This window comes from Corapipo altera, unplaced genomic scaffold (genome assembly GCF_003945725.1).
Source record: "Corapipo altera isolate COAL_440 unplaced genomic scaffold, ASM394572v1 134, whole genome shotgun sequence".
NCBI classification, from domain to species: Eukaryota; Metazoa; Chordata; class Aves; order Passeriformes; family Pipridae; genus Corapipo; species Corapipo altera.
Genome location: NW_020885059.1, coordinates 237,536 through 261,262, shown reverse-complemented (window position 1 = coordinate 261,262; position 23,727 = coordinate 237,536). Strand labels below are relative to the sequence as shown.

The following is a 23,727-nucleotide window of genomic DNA, read 5'->3' as shown; positions in this document are numbered from 1 at the left end:
CACAGGGGAAGCTTGGGGTGTTCAGGGAATGGGAATTCTGACATGGAGACAGAGTCAATGTTCCCTGTAACTCCAGAGGAGCATGGGGAATGTCAGCACAAAGAATGGGGGTCTGGGTGGCCCCACAGACCCCTCGTCCTCCAAACCTGAGCAAAGAGCCAGCCAAGGTCACTCAGGTGCCCCAAATCTGATGTTTGCCAGCTAAATGGTATTTCCAGCTTTGAGGGAGTCAGTGTGGCACAGGCAGGACCGGGGTTCCCCTCACCCTGCTGGGTTTTCACCCCCAAATCCACCCTCCCGAAACGCGACGGGAGATTTGAGGGTGCTGGGGCCGACCTCCCCTCTAATGTCAAATCACTTCACGCTCCTCTGACATCACCCCCACACCATCCCTTCCCTGATTTTGTTCACCTGCTCAAACCACGAGCTCCTCAGAGCTGTAACTTCGTGCAAGACAGCTCTTGGAACTGGGGGATTACCACAAAATATCACTGCAACAAGGATTAAATTGTATTCCAGAAGAGTAGGGCAAGACAGCTGCACCTTCTTGTATAAAGTTGAGGTTTCCTGTGGATCCCCACCTTCTCTGAGGGCAGTGGTTTTATTTTTAACCCTTAAAAATAAAATCAAGTGCAACAAGAGGATGGAACTCCTCAGCAGTGCCATTAATTTCTGAGAGACAGAGAAAGCTTGAATTACAGAGGTAATTTAAGTCCATTTCCCCTCTTGTTCTTTTAAAACCAACAAGAAAAATCTCCCAAAAACCAGCTCCAACATTAATAAAGAGCCCTGGCCATTGACAGGCAGGGTCGCTGAGAAATGGCACCTCCGTAACCTCCTCATTTGTCTTGGGCAATTGAAAAATAATTAGCAACCTCGAAAGGGCTTCAATACCTAAGAGTAAACAAAGGGGAAAAAAGGGTGACTCTGAGTCACGGTCCCGTTGGCCTGGGAGTGGGGGGGAGAGGGTTTGTTCATCCCCAAGGTGAGAAAAATGAGCTGGGGAGGGGAGGGGAGGGCAGGTGTGGACACTTCAACCCACTGTTCAAATCCCTTTTCCTTGGTTTTTTTCTGTGGTTTTTTTTGTAAGCAGCACAACAAAAGAAGGAGCAGGGCTGGAAGGAGCAGGTAGGTGGAGCGCCAGGCCCGGCAGAGGCTGTGGCAGAGGCAGCACAGCCATTTATTTGTTCTGGTCCCCGGGTGAGGGAGAAAAGGCCGTGCTCAGATGCCCCGGAGCTGCTCCCGGAATAAAGAGACGCTGGAGATTAAAGGAGCAAATCCCACCACCTGCCCCAAGCCTGAACCCACGGATTTCACATCCTGGGGTACCCAGGAGGGACAGAGGGCTCTGTGGGCAGCGCAGCCGTTCGATGCCCTTCGGTGCCCCCGGCTCTGACAGCTCAGCATCCCTGCTCATCCCTCCTGATCCCTCAATTCAGGGCTCCAACGGGAACACCCAGGGGCAGGGGAGCAAAACAGGGCCTGTCCCCAGCCCCGAGCCCAGCCCAGACAGCACAGCATCCAACCAAGGAGGCAAACCCCAAAGTCAAACCCCAAAGTCAAACCCCAAAGTCAAACCCCAAAGTCGCCATGGTCCTCACTATTGTCCTCCTCCTCCTCCCAGAGTTCTTTGATCAGCAGCAAGTTTGCATATCAAAGAAAAGGAGGAAAGGAGAATATTCAAATCCCCATCCTGTCTGGCCTTACTTCCCCCCCTTGGTGGGGCTGGTTGGTTTTCCATAGCAAAAGTTTGTGTGTTTTTCAGCCTCCTTCTTGCTCGGCTTTCCTGTTTTGGTCTGGGTGGTTTTATTAAACAAATTAAGAGTGGCTTTGCAAGACCTTTCAATGTTAAAGTGTTTCTGATCAACTTATTCCAATTGCATTTGGAAAGCAAAGCTTCTGTTCATGTTGGTTTTTTATTTCCAACTAGATTTCTCCCAGGCTGGGTGGGAGGAGGGACACGGAATTTTATCTTGTTTTAAAATAAGCAGCTTTCCCCCCCCACCTCAACAACAACAAAATAATTGAAGCTGATGGATCTCATCCAGGGGGACACTCAGAGCAGACCTGGAATTTTTACCTACAGGTAGAAAACACAGCAAATCCAAACCAACCCTGGCAGAAAGCAAAGTGGAAAACCATCTCAAGAGCGGTGTCACCACCCTGACGTCCACTAGGTGACAAGCACAGCTCAAAGTTGGCAGAGGAGGTTTCTCACCTACTTGGGAGATGCTGCTACAACTTGAGGGAGTCCAAGTCCTGCTCTGCTCCTCGAGGGATTACTCAGGTAGCCATGGGCTTCCCTGGCTGGAGCAAGGACAGGGGTCTGAGCACAGAAAGGGGCACACAAACGCACCCACTTATTATTTTGCACTTCCACTTATTATTTTGCACTTCTGAGGTTGGTTTTCTCCTTCCCAGCGACCCCTATTTGTGTGGAATCTCACAGGAATTGCAGCCACAAAGCTCCCAAATTTACCAAACCCCTTGGTCTTCCCTTCTAACCACAGCAGAGACCTCAGACATCCAGGGAGGACAATAAGCAAAGGCAGCACCCAAGTTTAAAGACACATCCCCGAGGTGAAGGTGAAAATCCAATGTCATGCTCGTAAAATAACAGATCTGAGGGGGAGGAGAAAAAAAAAAAAAACAATCAAAAAGGGACTAAATGACTTTATGGGCACCTCAGCAATAATTGCTTTCTTAGCAACAAGCAACCTTTGGGTGCGTGAGGAGAGGATGACCTCGGGCACACACATGGTCAAGGCACAGAATTAGCAGAGCGAGGGGGGACGGGGGAAGGTGCAATATATCTGGGGGCTTTACTGAGCGTTTGATGTGGTGCCACAGCAAATCTCACCGGGGGGAAAGGAAAGGGGAAAAAAAAAAAAAAAGAAAAAAATAAATTAATTTCCCTCGGCTCGGAGAGAAGCAATCGGAGAGAAGCAATCGTCACACACACACACACACTGGAAATTGGCCCAAGGGCCACAGACAAAAGCAGGTGATAAATGGCTTTTTGTCACGTGGGGAGCAGCGCCCGTGTTGGGGTTCTGCAGGGTATTAGTCCCCGTTTTATCTAAGCAGAGTAAACAGTCCATTAATTCAACGAGCAGGAAGATACTAAATTAGGTGGTAATGCAAATATCGAGTGAAAGCGGAGGAAATAAGAGTGGGGGACATGGAGGGGTGAGGGAATGGCTGGGATGGTAAAATGAGATCCATCCTGCTAAAGAATAAACCAGGGTGACAAAAATAAAGCGATCCGAGGGCTCGTCCAGCACCGGGGGAAGACACGGAGTGAAAAGGGGAGAAAATAAAACTTGTGGTGTTATTGAGGAGCTCAGGAATAAACTGGTGGCACAGAGGGAGCTCTGACACGGAGGGGAAGGGAGCCAGGACGACAGGAGGCTTCTTCCAACATCAACAACAAGGATGCTACACCCCAAGGCTGGCCCTGGCCCAAAATCTTGGCAACTCACACCTAATCCACTGACCACATGAAGGGCGTGCACAGGAACAGGATGGAAACCATTTCCCTCCAAGGGCAGAGCCAGAGGATCTCTGAACTCAGCCTGCAGCCCCTGGAATAATCAGCTCTGCTTTGAAGGATGAGGATACAAATGAAGCTCAGGGCAGCAGGAATGAGGGGACACGGGAAAGCTCCTCTGAGCCAAAGACTCTCCTGCTGATGGCCACGGCCTTTGGGGGACAGCAGAGCTCTGTCTCTGCAGGTGACTGAGAGCAGGGAAAGCAGAGACACAAGTTCTGGGGGATGGGGAGCACCACCCCACACGTGTTTCCAGGGACTGACACCGACCCCCTGCCTGCTCCAAAGCTTCAAGGGAAGCTCACCCCTATCAGCCGCGTCCTCCCCGCACACCTCATGCATCAGGTGTTTATCAGGGACAGCAGAGTGCTTCCAGGATTTGGAAGGAGTTCAGAGAGTACAAGGAGCTTCAACTCCACTAAATTTTGTCCTCCCTTGGGTTTTGTGACTTCACCCACTGCCCCTCTGAGGCATCTCCTGGCAAGCTCTCCTTGCCCTCAGCACGGGGCTGTCTCAGCACCGAGTGCCCCAGGAACCATCAGTTTAAAGCTAAAGTAAACTTCCCATTTCTCCCCCAAATTCCATCCTTTTTTTGTTAATGCTTTGATCCTCTGCAAAGGCAACACCAGACCATCTTCCCTTCCAGCAGATGGCCAAGTTTCATTGCTAAATGCAAAATAATTCTTTGGCCAGGGAACCTGAGCAGGGTGGTTCGGGTTCCAGGGAACCTGAGCAGGGTGGTTGGGGCTCCAGGGAACCTGAGCAGGGTCCTTAGGGCTCCAGGGAACCTGAGCAGGAGGGTTGGGGCTCCAGAGAACCTGAGCAGGGTGGTTGGGGCTCCAGGGAACCTGAGCAGGGTGGTTGGAGCTCCAGGGTTTCTCCAGAGATGTTTCTCTCTGAGTGGAAGGTGTCCCTGTCCATGTCCCTGCCCATGGCAGGGGGTTGGAATGAGATGATTTTTAAGGTCCCTTCCAACCCAAACCATCCTATGAGTGTTCACTGGACCAAAGTGAAGCCACTTGAACTCTGCAGCGGCCACAGCTCAACAAGAATTATTTCCTCCACTCCAGTGGATGAACCTCACTGTAAAACCAGCTCAAAGCTCTCCCCTGCAACTCCCTGATTTGCCTAACGAGCTCTTTGGGATTGTCCAGGTGAGGAAGACAAGGTTTCTTCCTCCCAAGGCTGCCCAAGCCCCACTCATTGCTGAAAGGTGCCACTGGGAGGGCAACTCAGTTAAAAGCTGCGGCTGCAGAGGCACAGCCCGGGGTGATGGGATGTTGGGAGGAATTGATCTGTCTGCCAGAGCGTTTGCTCAAGCACAGGGTGAGGGTGGAGAGAGGAACAGCAGCAATTCACCAATTTGAAGCAGCAGCTCCCACTTTAAACCCACGAGCGCAGGGGGAAAAAAAATAGGGGCGAAGCTTCGTAACCAAATCAAGAGAGCTGTGAGCTCAATAACAGGCATTATCCCATGGCAAAGATTTTGTTATTGCCGAGTGCTGATCCCTTTATCTCTCGGAGACAATCAACCTTCAGCCAGAGGAGTCTAACCTTAAAACCCCATAACTCAATTTTCCGTGGTGTTAAAGTTTGGGGGGACATTTGTCAGCGCCGGGGCTGATAGGATCAGTCTGGAGGACCCCGGAACAAAGAGCGGCGGGTGAAGAGCGTGTCACCTCCACACACATTCGTTTCCTTGATGAACAAGGAGCTATTAGTTGGTGAGAAAGCATTATCAGGGTGAGGGATGACGCTGATTGTTTCGGCTGCTCTTCCCGTGACACCGGAGGAGGAGGAGAAGTCCCGGTGTTTGCCCGGAGCCCACCGGCTCTGCCCCCACCTCACCGACCCCAAATCAACCCGGACACCCCATCCCTTCCGCCTGCCACGTCTCTCCCAGGGTTAAACAATAAAAGTTTAACTTGTTTTAAGGGGCAGTTCATCACCTGAGAGCCTCGATGTTACAAAGCTACTCCGTAAAACACACCCCCCACCAAACTCCTGCCTGCAAAACCACAGTGACAGAACCTCTGAGGGAGACTCTTTTTTCTCCAACAAACCCACCAGCAGCCACGAGAGCTCTGGGGGAGAGAAGCTCGTTGAATAAAGTTATACCTGATTCCTCACACAGCTTTCATTTCCCAAGGGGAAAAAAAAAAAAAAAAAGAGAGGCCTTTTCTTCCCTCCAGTTGTCCTTTAACACGTTTCAACTTCGGGATTTATTATAACCAGTCCTTAAATTAAATTCTTCAGGACAGTGGCTTTATTTTTTGCACACAGTGATTTTCAGCACCGCATAACCCGAGTAATAATTTAACGTATTCCCCGTGGCTCACGTTGAAACACACGTTTAAGCACATGGAATGAAGTCAGCAGCAGTTTAGCATGTGCTAATGTATATATAGCAGGGGCTTTTATTGCTGTCCACACCATTTCTCTCAGCTGGGAAGTTGGCATTGCAGGATTTGTTAGTGTTTCGAGGTTGATCCTGCAAGAAATGGGTAATATCATCGTTATTCCCAGGGGCAGGTCCCCCCAGGTGAGCAAATTCTGAACGTGTCTGTGGGATGAGGTTGCCTTTAATTGGAAGGGATCCTGTCCTCTGTCTCTCAAGGGAGAAGGGCCTCAAGGGTGCACATGGAGCAGGAACATGGGAAAAGTGCTTCCTGTGCCTTTCTGGCCTCAAGTTGTCACACAAATGTGTCCCACAAAAATGAAGTTTACCCTGGTGTCACCTCAGCACTTGAGCAGAGGAAGAGTCTCCTTCACTGAGGGCCCTCAGCAACTCAAACCTCCAATGAGAAACAACAAAACCCCCAAATCTTGGCTACAGCCCCAGAACATTTCGAGTGCAGGACCTCGACCATCTCTTGCCCTTGTTCCTGTTGGAGAACAGACACAGAACCCACCAAATATCTCATCTTGCTGTTCATGCACCACGTGAGGGAACATTGACCCCAGGTTTGCTGTAACCCAGCACCACCAGGCCAGGGCTGCTCAAGCCCTGGCACTCTGGGGAGGGTGAAATCCCATTTCCCAAATCCAGGGAGGTCCTTGGTGCCACAGCCAGGGGCTCTGGGCATCTGCACACTGGATGATCCAAAAAAGTGGCTTCTCCTCTGCCACCCTCCTAAAATCCCTCCTATGGAGCAAACCCCGTGCAGGTGGTGGGTGACAAGAGACTCTGGTGCCTGTTTAGGACACTGGAATCACTTCCTTTGGGGGAAAAAAGGGCAGAGGAGAAGCTGGGCTGAAGTTCCACCCTGGCACTTTGTTAACTTACATTTCCTGCACGTTGACCCCTCTGCTGGGGGGGAGAACAGAGACACGAAGTGTCTGTTCCCCTGATTTCCATCCTCACGAATTAAAAGGCTCTTGGGAGGCGAGGGCACAACTTATCCCAGCCCTCCCTCCCAACAGGAACCTGCTCATTGATAATTCAGGTGGGAAGATCTGAGGAAGCTCCATCCTGGCTCCTGTGACAGCTCTCACCCCACCCGGGCCACGCACCCTCAGCCCCCTGATCCCACTGGAATAACCCACAGGATGAGGGCATCCCCCCCTCCAATTCACCTGGGGTTGGATCATAAGACAGTTTCCTATTTTCACACAGATTTGCTGGGTTTTTAAGGCGCTTGCTAAAAAAAATAAACCCCAACTCACCCCTCGTGGTTTAAAGACCGTCCTCCAGGTACGGAAAATAAATCTCTTCCCCCCCCGTCCGATCCCCCACGCTCACAAAGCAATACAAAGAAACTTTAATTATGCTTTTTCCCTGCTGGCAAACAGCAAAGGAGGCAGGATTTTTGCTTTGGAAAAGCTGCATTAATAAGTTATTGGCTTTTCTCTGACTTCTAAGCGATTTCAATTATAACTCCTGGCTGGGGCCCCACGGAACTGCTGAGATTTTACACCACATGTTTCATAACATTTCTGTTTTTCTTGCGAGCTCTTTGCCATCAAGGAATTACTTGAGAATCTCAGTTTAAAAACCATGGCCACAGCTGGGCAGAAACCTCTTTCCAAACCACAAACCCGGGCTCGAAAACACCCAAAGAGCGAATCCCAAACCTCGTGTTTGGTGTGAAAGCAACTCGTGATTTAAATCCACCACTGGATCCTGAGGCTGACAGTCCTCAGCTGCAAATAAACCATGGAACTGCAAACCACTTCAGTGTGGGGATAGGTGGGAACAAAATATTTTGGGGTCTGATCTGGTTTGGGTCAGGATTTTGTCCCCAAAAAGGGCTGAGGAGGCACTGGAGAAGATGCTCCTCAGAAATCCAGGCTGCCAGCCCCGTGCAGGGCCCAGCACCCAGCAGGACTCACCCCCTGCTCCTCCCCTCAGTCAGTGCCCACGTGTTGCTTCAAGCTTTTATAAAGAAAAGTCGCTTTTCTGGGATGCAGGGGAAGATAAACGGGGAGATCAGGCAGGGGAGAAACCCCTGTGATGGTACAGACCCTCCAGGCACAGAAACAGCCCCTCAGACCGACTTCCAAACGTCTTTGCCCGGAGGAGGAACAACTCTGAGCTCCAAATGGGCACCCACAAACCTGCAGGCTCAGAGGACTCCCCTCAGGAGCAGCATCTGCAGCCACAAGTTGGGATTTCTGCAGCAATTCCTCGTTTTGCCGCAGCTCTAAAATCCCAAAATGAGCCCACGGAGCCGCTTTGGGGTTGGAGGTTGGTTTTAAATGGAAGCTGGAAATCCTGGTGGTGTCACCACTGCTCCTTCTCTCCAGAGCTCTCCTGGATAATTTATGCACCTATTTCCAGCACCCTCCTCTCCCTCCTCAAACAAATAATCCTTAATAGAGAGGTGAACCAAAAAAAAAAAAATAGGGCCAAAACCTTCTGACCAGCCCGAGAACCATTCCAGGAACTTATCTGCAGGATGCCAGAGACATTCCCACCCCAGGCTTGGAAGCACTGACGTTATGGTGCATTTCCATCCCCCAAAAAATGATAAATCAAAGGCCCTGAGCTCTGTAGGTTTAAGGGAGGTTGATTTCCTTCCAAAAATGCCACCTGGGGCAGAAGTAGGTGTGTTTTAGGTGGGTTTTTTTAGAAAACACGTTGTTTTCTAAACATCTCCTCCCCTTGGCAGAGCTCAGGTTGAAGTGGTCAAACCTGTTCCAGGCCACAAGAAGGAAGGAGGAGAAAGAACTGACCTGTGGGTTTAACCTCTCGCTCCTTGGGCTTTTTGGCAACAGGAAGGATGAAGGTTTCTCATCTTCACCAGCATCTCCCCAGTCACAGACTCCCCCTCCCCAAATGTTTTCTGGGCTCTTTTCACAAAGCTTTAAAATTCCATCGACAGCAAGTTTATAATAACCCGGTTAAAAGCAACAAAAAGCCATTTCTGGACGTCGGGGAGAGGCAGCACTAATTGCTTCTAATGGTATTGAAAAGAAAAATGCAAAGCTTTCAACCCCGGCACAAGAGAAATTTCCACTTCCTCTGTGGGAATTCGGGGGGTTTGAGCTGCACAGACGTGGAAGTTGATGATATTCAGCATTTTTGAGACGGGTTCTCAGCCTGAATTTTAGTGCAGGCACCTTTTTTTTTTTTTCAACCTGATGTTGGGGGCAAGTGGCTCCTTCAGGGACCTAAAGTCACACTGGCCCCTCCAGCATCGCCCCCCGAGTGCATCATCGCTTCTATTAATGCCAGAGTGGGGCATCAGGGGGGAAAAAAAACCCCACAATTCCCACTTTTGGGGTGGAAAAGGCGAGATCTGCTGCTCCTGCAGCAACACCGGGGTTTTGCTTCAGTTCTCGTCGCGGGAAGGGAAAATTCCCGGGAATACCCGGGTTGGGGAGGGGAGGTTTGGACTGTCTGATGTGGGGTTTTTAATAAAACCCCAGAAATCAGAGGCTCAGGACGCGGGTGCGGGGCCGAGAGGGGCCACACGAGGGCACTGCAGAACTCGGGAATGGCAGCGACCCCCCCCCAAAAACACACCGTGTACCCGTCACACACTGACACACCCCCATCATACACTGACACCTCCCCAAAACCACCCCAGGTACCCGTCATCCCCCCATCATACACTGACAACCCCCATCATGCACTGACACCCCCCAAAAACCACCCCATGCACTCACCTCCCCCCCAACATGCACTGACACCCCTCCAACACCTACTGAACACTCCCAAAACTCACTGAACCCTCCCCTAACAGTCAGTGACATCCCCCCAGTACCCACTGAACCCCCCAGAAACCCCCCATGTACCCACAGACCCCCCCAGCACCCACTGGCACCACCCAGTACCCACAGACACACACACCTCACCCAGAAACCCCTCCCATAGCTACAGATACCCCCCAGAGACCTCTCTTGTACCCACTCACACCCCATAAACCCCCCTTGTGCCCACTCACACCCCATAAACCCCGTTGTACCCACAGATCCCCCAAACTCACAAAGTAACCCCTGAAGGAGCTGAATATTAAGTGGCACAATTTATAGGATCCCAGAATGGGTTGAGTTGGGTTGGGAGGGACCTTAAATCCCATCCAGTGCCACGGGCAGGGACACCTTCCACAATCCCAGGGTGCTCCAACCCGGCCTTGGCCACTTCCAGGGATGGGGCAGCCACAGTTTCCCTGGGAAATCCATCCCTGCCCCTCACTGCCCTCACAGGGAAGAATTTCTCCCTAATGTTCCTCCTAAATCCACCCTCTTCCAGCTGAACTCCTGCCCCTCAGGACTCTGGGATCTCCCTGACACGAGCAGACCAAGGGAGCTCCCACTTTCTGAGACAAAACCGTTTCTGCCGAGTCTTCCGGCGCTCCGGGCGGAGCTGGAAGCGTCTCCTAAGAAATCCTAAGGAATCACCGCAGCCCTCAGGACTTCCCCGGTGCTTCCCAGCCCTGTGCAAACATTGGCTTCCCAATCACTCCTCGGGGACCAGCCCGTGGAGCTGGGCCATGGCTCATTGAGTAAAACCATCCCCAGCCCACTCCATCCCTTCCCGCTCCCCGCGGGGACGGCTCGGAACGTCCTCCCATTCCCACGGCCAAGTCCAGAGCACCCAAAATTAAAAAAGCCCGTCCAAAATTCGCACTGCTGGGCTCTCCCTGCCTCCAAACCATCATCCCACTCGGAGACTCCTTCCCTCGAGCCTGGATTTAACAAAGCTGGAAAACCAGGAAGGCGGGAGAGGCGGCGTTTAACGGCACGGGGGGGTTTGCAGGGAAGGGCACAACCTCTGGGTGGTGGGAAAAGGCCCCAGGAACGATGAGGATGTTCCCACAACGGGTCAATTTATCCCTCTGGCTGTGGGCAGAGGGATCACCCCGTGTGCTGCCCCTTTCCATCACTGGGTTGGGTTTCCATCACTCCAAGGGCTCCACTGGGAGCTCTCCCAGCCCACAGCAGGAGCAGGGTGGGTGCTCCAGGGGGTCTGAATGGAGTAGAGAGGGTGGCAGCAAAAAGCCCCACAAAAAAACAAACAAACAAACAAAAAACAACCAGAAAAAATGAATTTTCACGCTCAGAGAAATCAGGGAAATTTGGGTAACGACGAGAGCCAGCTTGGGAAATTTTTAAGTGTTCCCACTCTTCCTGCAAGGATGTTCTAATCCAGAAATCGAGGCTGCTCGGTGCCCTATAGCTCAACCCCTTTGAAGAGGGAGGTTGAGCACCCAAGAAACACCCCAAAGTCGCTCATTAACTCTGGGAAATGTTGGACACCAGGGAAGATTCTGCATTTTTTTCCATCGCTTGACAATCCAAAACAGACCAACCAAGCCCAACTTGTTGATCAAGAAACACATGTAAACTTCCAAAATATTAAAATCAGGATCATCACAACATTTCGTGGTCATTGACAAAGAAATGCATCAATCACCAAACCAACCCCAAAAGCACCCAAAATCAAAACCAAAACCATGTGAGATGGGTGGAAGACAAGGAAGTCCTGAGGGATCACACCCAGCTTTCCACCTTCTCCACTCAAAGAACTTCAAGAACCATCAGTGGAACTTCAAGAACCATCAGTGACTTACCATCCTCCTGCAGGTCTGATGGGAGGGATGTCATGGAAGGGGCCAAACTGCAGCTCTGATTTTCGTCAGAACTGTCCTGTCCAAAGCCAGGATCATGTTGATCCTCCCCTAGAAAGAGAAGAGAGCCTGATTTTAGTGGACACATCCTCAAAACCCAGATATTCCTGCCTTTGCTGCGTGTCCTCCCAGCTCCCACTGAAGCTCTCTACAAAGCCCCAAAACACTTTTGTGGGGTTTAAGGGATTTAAGGCCAGATCCATCACTCAGGGCCAAGGCAGTGCATTCCTGCTGCCAGAACACTCATGCTGGATACGTGCAGCCTCCATTCCTGGAAGGCACACAGGGAAGGAGCTGAAAACACCAGTTTTGGGGGCCAAACTATCAGAAGTACATCAGAACTCCTTGTTCTCACTCTCAGCAAACAACCTCTCCATATAAATCATCCACGTGTAGAACAGAGCACTGTGCCACCTGCTCCACTAGAATGAATAATCTCCCTGTGTTTTAGGAAAAAAGCTTTGAGATCCTTCATTGAAGAGTGACAGGGATAAAGAGGCTGACTCCATGCCAGGCAGGCACACACGAATTACCAAAGCCCCACATCTGGGTGTGGGGACAGGAGCTGTTCCATCCCCACCCTTTGATGGTGCAGGGAATTTTTTTTTTTGCTGGGGAATTTGCAGCTGACATTGGATTTTCTGCAGGAGGCACTTTAAGGCACTAACAGTGACAGATGTTAATAGCAAATTTTAATGTCAGTGGAGCACTGGCCTACCTGGAAAGGAAAACACCACTCACCCCTAAACAAAGTGAAAAGGGGTCTTTTCAAGCTGATTATTTCCTGAGCACACAGAGCCCAGACTGCTGATAGCAGAGGTAAAGACAGCTGCTCGCTCATTCAACACGCACCAAACAGCAAGAAAGGGGAGTTTTCAGCTGATGTTAATTGTGCTCAAACACTAAACCCAAGTTTTATCTCGGCAAACAGAGGACTTTTAAATCAAGCCCCGATGAAAGGGCACCAGGGGCCTTGGCAGGGAGGTTCCAACCCTCTCCCCAACCCCCCTTCAAGAAGAACCAGAGTGGAGATGCTGTTGAAGCCTCAGCTGCAGAAAGTCCCGACGCAATATTTCGGAGGTGGTTTATTTTTAACAACCTGGAGCTCACTCAGACCACCCCCCCCCAGGCTCCTGCAGCCGAGGGCACGTTTTCAAGAAAACTTCCAGTTCCTTCATCCAAAGGAACAACCTGGCTGTGAAGAACATCATGCACAAGATTGTCCTCCCCCAGCTCAGCTCATCAGAGCACAAATCACACGGTGCCAGACACGGGGAGAGCCTCGTTGATACCAAAACCTCAAAGGTCTTGAAAAATCCGATGGGAGATTTGACTTTGGGATTTACCAAAGGCTTTTGGGGGGTCAATGACACAACACGGGGGTCCCTGGCAGTCCATCCTTGAAGCCATTACAACTTCCCCAAGAGGGGAAGAGCCCAAGCAGCAATAAAACCCCTTTCCCAGCTCTATTGCCACTTTGCTTCCAGCAGCCTCAGGGTGGAACCATCGGATTCCAGAGGAAAAAAAGGAAATTCAGAAAATAACTCCTCTCCTTTGGGGAGGTGCCATCGTGCAGTACCATCTGCACTGCTGACTCCTCGTGCCAAGAAGAGAAGCTGAGGGTTCCCTGGCCCCAAAAGGGCAGGCTCTGATCCCTCCCGATGGATCCCACGGGATCACAGGGATCACCCACCCACACGTTCATTCTCAGCCATGAAGACCAAGCCAAGCACATTCCCGTGTGCTGCAAGAAACCAAAACTCACAAGGGCACCTCCCCGAGGTAAAAAATACCCAGTGAGGGGTTAAAAAGCAGAGATAAAGCCCTGGTCTGCTGAGCAGGCTCCCAGCACATCCCTGAGCGCTCCCAGCACATCCCTGAGCTCTCCCAGCACATCCCTGAGCATTCCCAGCACATCCCTGAGCGCTCCCAGCACATCCCTGAGCTCTCCCAGCACATCCCTGAGCTCTCCCAGCACATCCCTGAGCATTCCCAGCACATCCCTGAGCGCTCCCAGCACATCCCTGAGCGCTCCCAGCACATCCCTGAGCTCTCCCAGCACATCCCTGAGCGCTCCTGAGCGCTCCCAGCACATCCCTGAGCGCTCCCAGCACATCCCTGAGCTCTCCCAGCACATCCCTGAGCTCTCCCAGCACATCCCTGAGCGCTCCCAGCACATCCCCGAGCGCTTCGCTGACCGCCCGACCTTGGCCGAGTCCTCTTGGTGAAAGCCTTGCTCAGCTGGGTGTGACAGGGGGATGTTTCTTCCCTGTTTCACCCCTATAAAAAGGTTCTGATAAAAAGCTGCTACCAAAAGGAAACGGGGAGCTGGTTCCCAGGAGGAGCCTCCCGGTGCTGTGCCACAGGAACACACGGGCGCGACCGGACACCTTCCACGAGCCCCTTCAGCCCCTGGAAAAGGACATTTTCTCCCAGCCCGAGCACACTGTGTTAAAATCCGCTTTTCCAGAGCGGCTCAGAGGTAACAGGTGGTCCCTCCTAACGAGATCCAGGTGCAGGATTATGGGGATAACAAGCAAAGTGTTCCCGGGCCCCGGCACAGGGAGCGCCCGAGCGTGGCTGCACGAAACCACTTGGAACGGGAACAAGGGCCCCCAGCAGCAAAGTTCCTTGCAGGAATAAGTCACAGGAGGACTTATTGTTCCCCTGAACAGCAGGAGAAGCTGCTCCACACATCGAGAGAAGCTGTTCCACACATCAACCACGGAGCCCCAGGTCCCAGAGCAATTCCCACACACGGAATATCTGGGAATATCACCGTAAATGTGCTCGTCCTCATCCCTGTGCAGGAGGGGAAACCGGGGGGGGTTCACCCCAATATAACTCACCCATAAACCACCCAAACATAATTCAGCTAGAAAAGAATCAAATCTATAAAAATCTCCCCACCCAGGGAGCGTTCCAAGCGTGGCAAGAGCCGGGACCCTGCGAGCTGCTGCGGCACAAATCAACCCAAACAAAAGTGTTTGCTTCCCTTAGGAATGTTTTCAAACACCACCTCTCAAGTCACAAAACAGAAACCAAAGGGAAAAAAATAAACTCTGCTGCTGGAAACTAATCCTATCTATGGCTTTTCCATTTGGATTTGCATCACCAGAACTTCCCTGTGCTTTAATCCGCTTTCTCCATAAAGTTTATGGAGCAGCAACAGCCAGTTGAGTCCAAGCAGAAAAAAAATAACCAACAACTTGTCAGGGGCCAAGCTATTGTTCTGATGAAGAAAAAACTCATTAGCTTTTAATGAAAACACAGGGAATAAAAACCAAATAGGCACAGAACCCCGGCAAATAATTACCCTGCACCTGACGCAGTGCTGCTCCATCTTCCTGCTCCAATCCACAGCAAAATCCCCCGACTTGTCGCTCTTTGGAGCACAAACAAAACCAAAATCGGCTCTAAGGGAAACAGCGAGAGGTTTCTTGGGCTTAAACCTCATCCCAGGGGCTCCCCTGGCACTGTTTGCTGTCCCCAGGGGGGTTGAAGACCTGGATTTCTTGTTTTGTGGCACAGGAAAGATGAGGTTATCCCATCTCTGAGCTGCCTGGCACTTCCTGCAGCAGCAGGGGAGTCTGAAGGCTTTCTGTGGAATTAACACAGATTTATACTGATCTTTCATACTTCTCAATTCTGAGCAATTCCAGAGGGGGCAGATGTGTCCCTGGTGTCTCCAGGAGAAGTCCAGTGCCTTTGGACAGGTCACAGAGGACCCAGGGAGGTCACCCAGACCTGGCATCAGGCAGAGACAAAACCTCTGGCAGGGCCCTGGCACTGGGGGAGGAAAAAACCACCAAGAGAAGAGACCAAAAAGAACCTTCTTTGGCACTCCCAGGGCTCTGAGCAGGGAGAACAGGCAGGACCCACAGGAGGAAGAGTCACCACGAGATTATTTACAAGTGCCAGGAAAAGGGGGAACGGCTTCCCACTGACAGAGGGCAGGGAGAGATGGGAAATTCAGGGAAAAATCCTTCCCTGGGAGGGTGGGGAGGCCCTGGCACAGGGTGTCCAGAGAAGCTGTGGCTGCCCCTGGATCCCTGGAAGTGTCCAAGGCCAGGTTGGAGCAACCTGGGATAGAGGAAGGTGTCCCTGGGGGTGGAACTGGATGAGCTTTAAGGTCCCTTCCACCCCAAACCATTCCATGATGAGGGAGCAGGCTGTTGCTTCTCCTCCACAACCTCAGAGCACCAACTCTGGAATCCAGGGAATAACCTGCCCTTTCTTTCCCTTCCTGTTTGATTTGGGGACCTCCAGCACTGAGGAGTAAAAATCAAATCCTGCCACTGCTCTGGCTGAGCTGCAGGACCTGGCAGGTGACAGCTCTGGGGACAAACACCAGAAAAACCCCAGTTTGGGTTCTGGCTTTGCTGGAATTCAGTTGTGCAAAGCCAGAACGTTCCTCCACGCCCATCTCTCTCTGCAGAAGAAGAGGGACTGTTAACACTTTTTTCAAGACTAGAACCTTTTAGTAAAATCTCAAAAATCAATTTTCCCCGAGACTAAAATATTTTTTCCCGTGCACAGACCGGTAAAGAAGTTTTCCTGCCTTTGAGCTGCAGTTGGGTCTCGTGGAGAGGGGTGAAAAGATAAAGAAAAACATAAAAAAAAAATAAAAAAAAAAGCTGAATTAATGCATCCAGGCACACACAGGAAGAGAAACAATTTAAACAGGTGAAAGGGCTTTGTCAGAGAGGAAAAAAAGAAAAAAAATTCATCTTCAGCAGCTTGTTAAGGGAACTGCAATTAAGCTTAGTTTGCATTCAGTGAAGGTCTTTATCCAGGTACCCAGAGTTTCATTAAGCATCTTTTTAGAGCGTCAGAAAAATCAATACCAGGCGGGTCCCATTTACACTTTTATGATGAGCTCCTCGGTGCCAGAGCGGGAGGAAAACCCCCAACTCCAGTTAATATTCCAGGAAAACAAAAAGTTCCTGCTCTCCAAGTAACGACTCCTCGGCATCAAACGCTCCAAATAAAGGTCTCTGATCCAAATCCCATCTGCCTTCATGCCTGACAGTGTTAATATCTCTTAGATTTTTATTTTTTTTTTCCCAGGGACTAATTTAGCAGCAATGCATCTCCCCAAAGCAGAGCTGTAAAAGTATTATCAATACTCGGGGTTTAATGTCCCTTTTCCTACAATCACTGGCAGAAATTATGGAGGGATCACATGGAAAACACATCAACGGAGACGCGCCCACACAGTCAGCACCACTCACATGTAAATATATTATAGTTTAGCTCTTGTAGTGTAGTTAAAGCTCTGTCAACGCTGCTGTTATAAATTATATACCTTTTTAAACGCATTTATGTGCTGGGAAATGTATGATGTTTCTCCTTTTCTTTTTTTTTTCCAATGCCTTAAAGGGCTCCGTCGGCTCCGTTTGGATCCTCGTGGTTAAACCCCCCCCGTGATTAATATGGGAAAGAACTGAGGGGTTTGGTGCATTCAGATTTTCTGCACCTCCTTCACGCCGATTATTGACTCCCCTCAGAAGTGCCAGGGCCTGGATAACGTTGTATTTGCCTCAAATATACGTGTTTTCTTGTTGCACATCACCATGAGACACATCCACGTGTTCTCATCCATCCCCCCTCCCCGGGCTGGACCAGCAGAGTTATGAACAGCCAACCCCGAAAATTCTTTACAGGCAGATCTCAAAGGGTTTATCCTGCCTAATAAATATATATATATTTTTTTGAATCCACATCCAAAACCACGCACAGAAGGAAAATAACTCGTTCCCTGGCTCGGGAGGCAGCCAAGGCCACGGCGAGAGTAGGACCCGGCTCTGCCTAAGCCGTGTTTTAGCAGCGGGACGGGTCTCCCCTCCCGGCTCAAGGGTCAAAAGCAAAGGGAGGGACCTCCCCGCACGCAGGAGGAGCCGATTTATCATTGTTTTAGAAACGTCGACCCAAAACAGGTCTTGGCCGCCTGACAAGTGAATCCGCTCCAAGCCTCATTTTCTCCGCTCAGCCTCCAGTTTTTTTGCTAATTACGCGCAGTAAAGCAAATTAATGGTCCACTAAAAACGCCACTTATGTTCAAAACCGACTGGAAAGCGGGAAGTTCTTTGGCAGGAGGTCGGTTTTGCTGCAGTGCCGGGGAAGGACGGGGCTTGCAATGATCCCCAGTGCCCAGCAGGTCGGGCTGCAGCGCAGCAGCAGCCGGGGATGCTCTGCCAGCACAGCCCAAACCTCCCCCTCCTCCCCTTCCCCGGGCACAGAAAGGCCACAAACTTCCTGGGATTAACAACGTCCATCAAGCACAGACCAACAGCAGGCGGACTAAAGTGTGGAGAGAGAGAGGAAAACTGCGACTTTTGGGGCGCAAAAGCTCCCGTCGAGGGGGGGAAATAATAAAAATAAACTCCTACAACGGGCCCAAAACGCAGAATGTGCTGAGCTGGGAGGGACCCACATCGAGTCCGACTCTTAGCACCCCCAAGAGTCTCACCACATGCCTGAGAGCACATTTTATTGCACTAATATGGCAAGAGCTGAAGTTTTGTGACTCTCAGCCCAGAGGGAATGGACCCAAAGGGCAAGGGAGAAGCTCAAGAGCAAGGCTGGGGTTAAATTATTTCCTCTCCCTGTCACATGGCAGAGCAACCTCATGGCTCCCCAAAACAGCAAATAACCTGGAAGTTATTAATTCACAGGCCTTTAATCTGATATGCAGATAATTCAAATGTCTTCCTATCGCTGGTTACGGGGTCGTTTTTAGAAAGGAAAAAAAAAAAAAACCAGCAACAGCAGAAAGCCCAAGCCCTGCTAACACCCCACAAATGGCACTCAAGGAGTTTCCAACTTGCAAGCCTGGCCTGAAAAAAAAAAAAAAGCCCTTTGGCAGGGCTGCTGTGTCAGCCAGCAAAGCTCATCCTCAGGCATCCAAATAACTCAGAGGTCAGGGGGCCTCAACAGCCCCAAATCCAGGCAGGGGAGCTGCTGAGCTCACCCAGAATCTCCCCTTTGCTCTGGATTCTCCAACCCCCTCGTGTCATCCCCCAGCTGAGCTTCCCCCTCTCCAGTTTTCTCTCCCTCTCCTCGCTGTGGGTTTTGCTCCCTCCCTCCCTCTCCTCTCCCTTCCCAATCCTTGGCTCCTCTCCCTTCCCAATCCTTGGCACCCTTTCAGCAAAGGCACTGCAGATTCTGCCTCTCAAGTGGGCAGCAGCCCCAGGGAACAGCTGCCTGACAGGGGGAGCACAGCCCATTTCAGCCTGGCCTGGAACGAGCCTGAAACCCGGCCCAGCACAGGATTCCCACGGGATGTAAACAAGTAAACAAGATTTATCCTTCCTTTTATCACCCAGGAACACATCAGTGAGACACAAAGCCCGTCCAGCACCAGCAAAACCAGCCCAAAACTACCAATAGTTCTTATTTCTGCCTGTTAAATAAATTATTCCCCTTGACAGGGAAGGGGATGGGGGAGGCTGAGGCAGAGGAACGTCCCAAATCCACGCCTGGGTTCCCCTTTTGGAGGTGGAAAAGCAGCAAAGCTGTGCAATAATTAACAACCAGCCCTGCAAATGCAGCCTGGGAGCTAAAAAAAGATGATGTCGACACCGTCACCCCCAGGGAGGAGAGTCCAGGCCAAGCAGCCCTGAGTTATGTCCTGGCAGTGCCGGGAGGTTCAGAGGGGTTTTCTTGGCTGAAACCCTTCTGAGGGGACCGGGAATAAACAGCGGGAAGGGCCCGAGGGAGCCGGGGCTGAGCGAGCACATTCCAGGGACAAGACACAAGGAGGCTGTCTTGTCCCTGTCTGCAGAGATTCCCACCCGGAAAGGAAAAACCCGGGAATGCCGAGCTGGGAGGAGGTTAGAGGAAAAACCCAGGAATGCCAAGAAGGGAGAAGGTTAAAGGAAAAACCCGGGAATGCCAAGCAGGGAGAAGGTTAAAGGAAACACCCGGGAATGCCGAGCCGGGAGAAGGTTAAAGGAAAAATCCGGGAATGCCGAGCAGGGCGCAGGCAGAGGAAAGAGCCATGGGGCCTTTGGGATGAGGCAGGGGATGGTTTTCCAGGTGTGCCTCGGGGTGGGGCCCGAGGAAAGGGCAGGAGGATTCCTGGGCAGGTGACCCGGGAGAGGTTCCTGCCCTACGGAGAGGAATCCTTGTGGGGAGAGGGAGGAGAGACCCAAAACTCTGGAGTTAAAGACCCAGGAGCGGGGGGCTGAGGGCACAGAGTTCCCAGTGAGGCTCAAAGGTTCCATCCCATCACCCCTTTAGAGCCTCCCAAACATCTCATCCAAAACAGAGGATTTACATCACTCTGCCCTATTTTTGCAGCTTGTCACCGCTGGGAGCAGCTCTGCTCCTGGATACCACCACCTTCCTCCTGGATACCACCACCTTCCTCCTGGATACCACCACCTTCCTCCTGGATACCACCACCTTCCTCCTGGATACCACCACCTTCCTCCTCCTCCATCCCCAGGGGGGCAATTCCTCGAAGGCTCTGCTCTGCCTGAGCACAGAGCAACGTTTGGGTTGCACAATCATCCCAGAATATTATTATAATATTATAACAACCCCCGAGGTTTCTTCATAAAAAGAAAACTGCAGCACAGCCCCGTTACACAAACCAGCCCAGAAAACACAGTGGGTTCATTTCAGCCCTGCACATCAGCCCATTCAGCCAATCTAATAATTAGATTATTTTATTAACTGCCCAGAGTGAGAGCAATAGAACCTGTGAACATTTCACTTGCCGGCGCTGTTGTACATTTAAAACATCTTTCACTGACATTTTTATACCTCCCTCCTTTCCCCCTGAAGGGTTTGGGGTGGTCTGACCCTCCCTGGGGAAGGACAGTGCTAAATGGGAGCGAAGAGGGCAAAACCCTGCCCCGAGGAGTTACAATTGGGATGGGTTTCACAGGACTGGGGGGGGGACTCCAACACTTTGATTAATGAGCTCGGGAGCTCCGAGGAGCACCCAAAGTAACCCAACCCAGGGAACTTCCCTCTGCCTTGCAGGGAGTTTTAAATCAACAGGCTGGTTGAAAAAAAAAAAAAAAAAAAAAAAAAAAAGAGTTCAAGAAGCCCTCCTCATCAACCTAATTCTTCTCAATAAAAGGTCAGGAAAGTTTTGACGTTAAGTGCAGAATAACCCAGGCAGGCTGGGAGTTTTGTTACCTGGCTTCTCAATCCTGTGATAAATTCTGCAAGTTCCTCAGTTGCTGGCTCTGAGTGAAGATTGATAACAGCAAACAGGACTTTTTTTTTTTTTTTTAAATCAGGTTACATGTTTATCCTTTTCCCTTCTCTCCTCCCCCAACGAACACACCCAAAAAAGTAAAAAAAAAAAAAAAAAAAAAAAGAGCTTAATATTTTCAAGAAACGCAGGAAAGGCCTTTTGTATTTTGTCCTGATGCAACAACAGGAATTTCAACCAAAGATAAACATCTCCCCCTTAATTACTGTGTGCTCACAACCAGCTAAACCTACTTCTGACCACTAGAACCACACTCAAGGGTCAGGTTGGGGCAAGAGATTTGGTCCCAGTCCCATCCTGGGACAGGCTGGATGTCAGGATTCTCCAATGCTCCAGTGTTTAAAGACCTGGGAATTGAGGCAAGAAAGATTTCAAAGCCTCATGAAATGAGGGGGGAAGTTGGTTTCTGGTTTGAACACTTGAAATGCCACAGCAACAGCTTCAAAGTACACATTTCTCTTGCTTTTTCTACGTGTGTATATATATATATAAATATAAATAAAACAGATATTTCAATAAATATACAAACCCCCCATAATCCAGTCCTCCCCAGAGCACAACCACTCGCCTCCTACCCAGGACATTCTGCCAAGCAGAAGGTTCTGTTCTCTCCTGGAATCATCACTTCCCTCCCCAAATTTCTGTGCAATATCTCAGGTGGAGGAATAATTTATAAGCCCCCTGTGAAAAAAAAAAAAAAAAAAAAAGCAAAGCTGTGCAGCTGCTCCCAGTTTGCAAAACTCGGCAACTGGAGGGGATTTCACTGCAAAAAAAAAATCAGGTTTGCCCCGAATTTAACACACACACACACAGAGAGAGAGAGGCAAAGAACAGCCCGGCCAGAGCTGCAGGAAGCAAAAGCTGGGCGCTGATAAAGGGACCTGCCACCAGTGCTGATGTTAAACTTTGCTTTTTCCCAGTTAGAGAACACGAGCCTTTGGGTGTATTTGGTTTTTCCTTCGTTAACTCTGCTCTGGGTGCACGTTGAGGGTTTTTTTTGGGAGGCGTCCCAACAAAAGTCGGTTGGGGTTTTTTGGGGTTTTTTGTCTTTTTTTTTTGTCCCTCCCTGCGCTGTTGTCGTGACATCTCCGGGGGTCGGGGTGTTTGCAGAGAGGGGGAATTCCACGCATGGCGAGGGGGTGGATGCTCCAAGGGCACAGAACATACAAATATTGCCAAGGCAATGCTTCCCCCCCCCTCCTCGTGCTTCCAAACACATCATAAATCCCGGCCGGGTTTCCGTGCGGGATCCCCTCCTGGCGTGGAGGCAAAGAGGGGTTTGGGTAAATAAAACTTACTGGAATCACCGGGCACCCCATTAATTCAGGAACACTCTGCCCCGGCTTCAAAGGGGCTCCTTTGCAGCCAGGAGGGTGTTTTTGCTGCTCTAACGATTTGCTGCTTGTACTTGTCATAACTACACAGCCCCAAAATATGGAGCAGGGAGGGCTTGGGGAAGTGCCCGGTTCCGCCTCCCAGCCAGCCCTGGGAGCTTCAGCTCCACGGATTTGGGGCCTTAGGGAGGAAAAATGACTCCATAAATCTCCCCTTGGGGCCTTTGTGTGATGCCAGGTGATGGAGGGAGCTCCACACCCTCCCCAGGTACCGACACACCTCCAGCTCCAACCCCAGCACAGCCCTGGGAGCTTCAGCTCCACAGATTTGGGGCTTTAGGGAGCAAAACAACTCCATAAATCTCCCCTTGGGGCCTTTGTGTGATGTCAGGTGATGGAGGGAGCTCCACACCCTCCCCAGGTACCGACACACTTCCAGCTCCAACCCCAGCACAGCCCCAAAGACTCACAATCCAGGGCTGGGAGAGGGAAAACCACCCACACCTCACCTAAGGAGTGTATCCTATGGGATAAATGGCCTGCTAAGACTTCCCACACCATTCTGTGCTTAATCCTTTTAGTGAACATGAAAACCCCCATTTTATCCCCATCTCCCTGCTCTGCACTGGGATTTATTGCTCCTGACTCCAGGCAGGGGACTTTTTCCTGGGAGAAGCAGCAGATCTGGACCCAACCCCTCTGGACACACCTGTAAATTCTCTGCTGCCTCACACACGTTTTTTTTAAAAGCCTCAGTTTTCCTAAATGTCATTTTAAAATATCCTGTATTAAAAACAGCCCTAAATTACATTTAGAAATGGGAACAATTCTCTCTCTCTCTCTCTCGCTCTCTTGCATGTTTTCACTACTTATGAATATTTTAAGGAACTCTACTGTTCAGCAAACACACACACAGAGCACTTCAGAGAAAAAACCATTTGGGATGAATTTTTGATGGAAAAACAAAAGGGCTGTCGTAAGCTCAGGGAAAATAAATCTGGTTTTAGTCATCTATTTGGGGCTGTTTTCCTCAAAAGAAAAGTAAAAAGCCGTTGCCTCCCACTGCACCCACTGGGAACCATTTCAGTGGGAACAAGTACATGGAAATTAGGAGTTCTCTGGGCTGAGGGGACCCCAAACCCAGGAGGAAGGGCCGGGTACCCCCCAGGAGGGTCTGGGGGGATGATTCCAGCCTGGAGAGCTGGGCTGGGACAGAGCAGAGCCCCATTTCTGCAGCTCTGACCATCTGTGTCTTCAAGCAGAACGTTACAGAGTCATCTGTGCTCCTGAGTATCCCAAAATCATGGAATCATGGCATGGTTTGGGTCAGAAGGGACCTTAAAGATCATCTCATTCCTGCCACAGGCAGGGACACCTTCCACTGTCCCAGATTGCTCCAAACCTCATCCAAACTGGCCTTGGACACTTAAAAAAATACTGTCTAGATATCAATCAAAATCAAATCAACCCAAAATACTGTATAGGCATCAATGATCTAAATTTAACTCCCACCTCACTGGTTTTTTACACATCTTT

The 23,727-nt window shown here is 50.6% G+C and overlaps 1 protein-coding gene across 2 annotated transcripts in view; it reads right to left on the bottom strand.

Moving 5' to 3' along the window:
* Nucleotides 1–23,727, bottom strand: part of SKAP1 (src kinase associated phosphoprotein 1) — a 149,593-nt gene that overhangs the window by 106,882 nt on the left and 18,984 nt on the right. The window contains exons 1-2 of one of the 2 annotated variants that reach the window (XM_027668947.1): nt 14,475–14,581; nt 11,569–11,676 (exon numbers count right to left, since the gene is read on the bottom strand). In XM_027668947.1, coding sequence (XP_027524748.1) covers nt 11,569–11,676; nt 14,475–14,493 — 127 coding nt within the window. In that variant the 5' untranslated portion in view covers nt 14,494–14,581. Of the gene's footprint in view, nt 1–11,568; nt 11,677–14,474; nt 14,582–23,727 lie in introns of those variants that run through there. The other variant, XM_027668946.1, reaches the window with a different exon arrangement.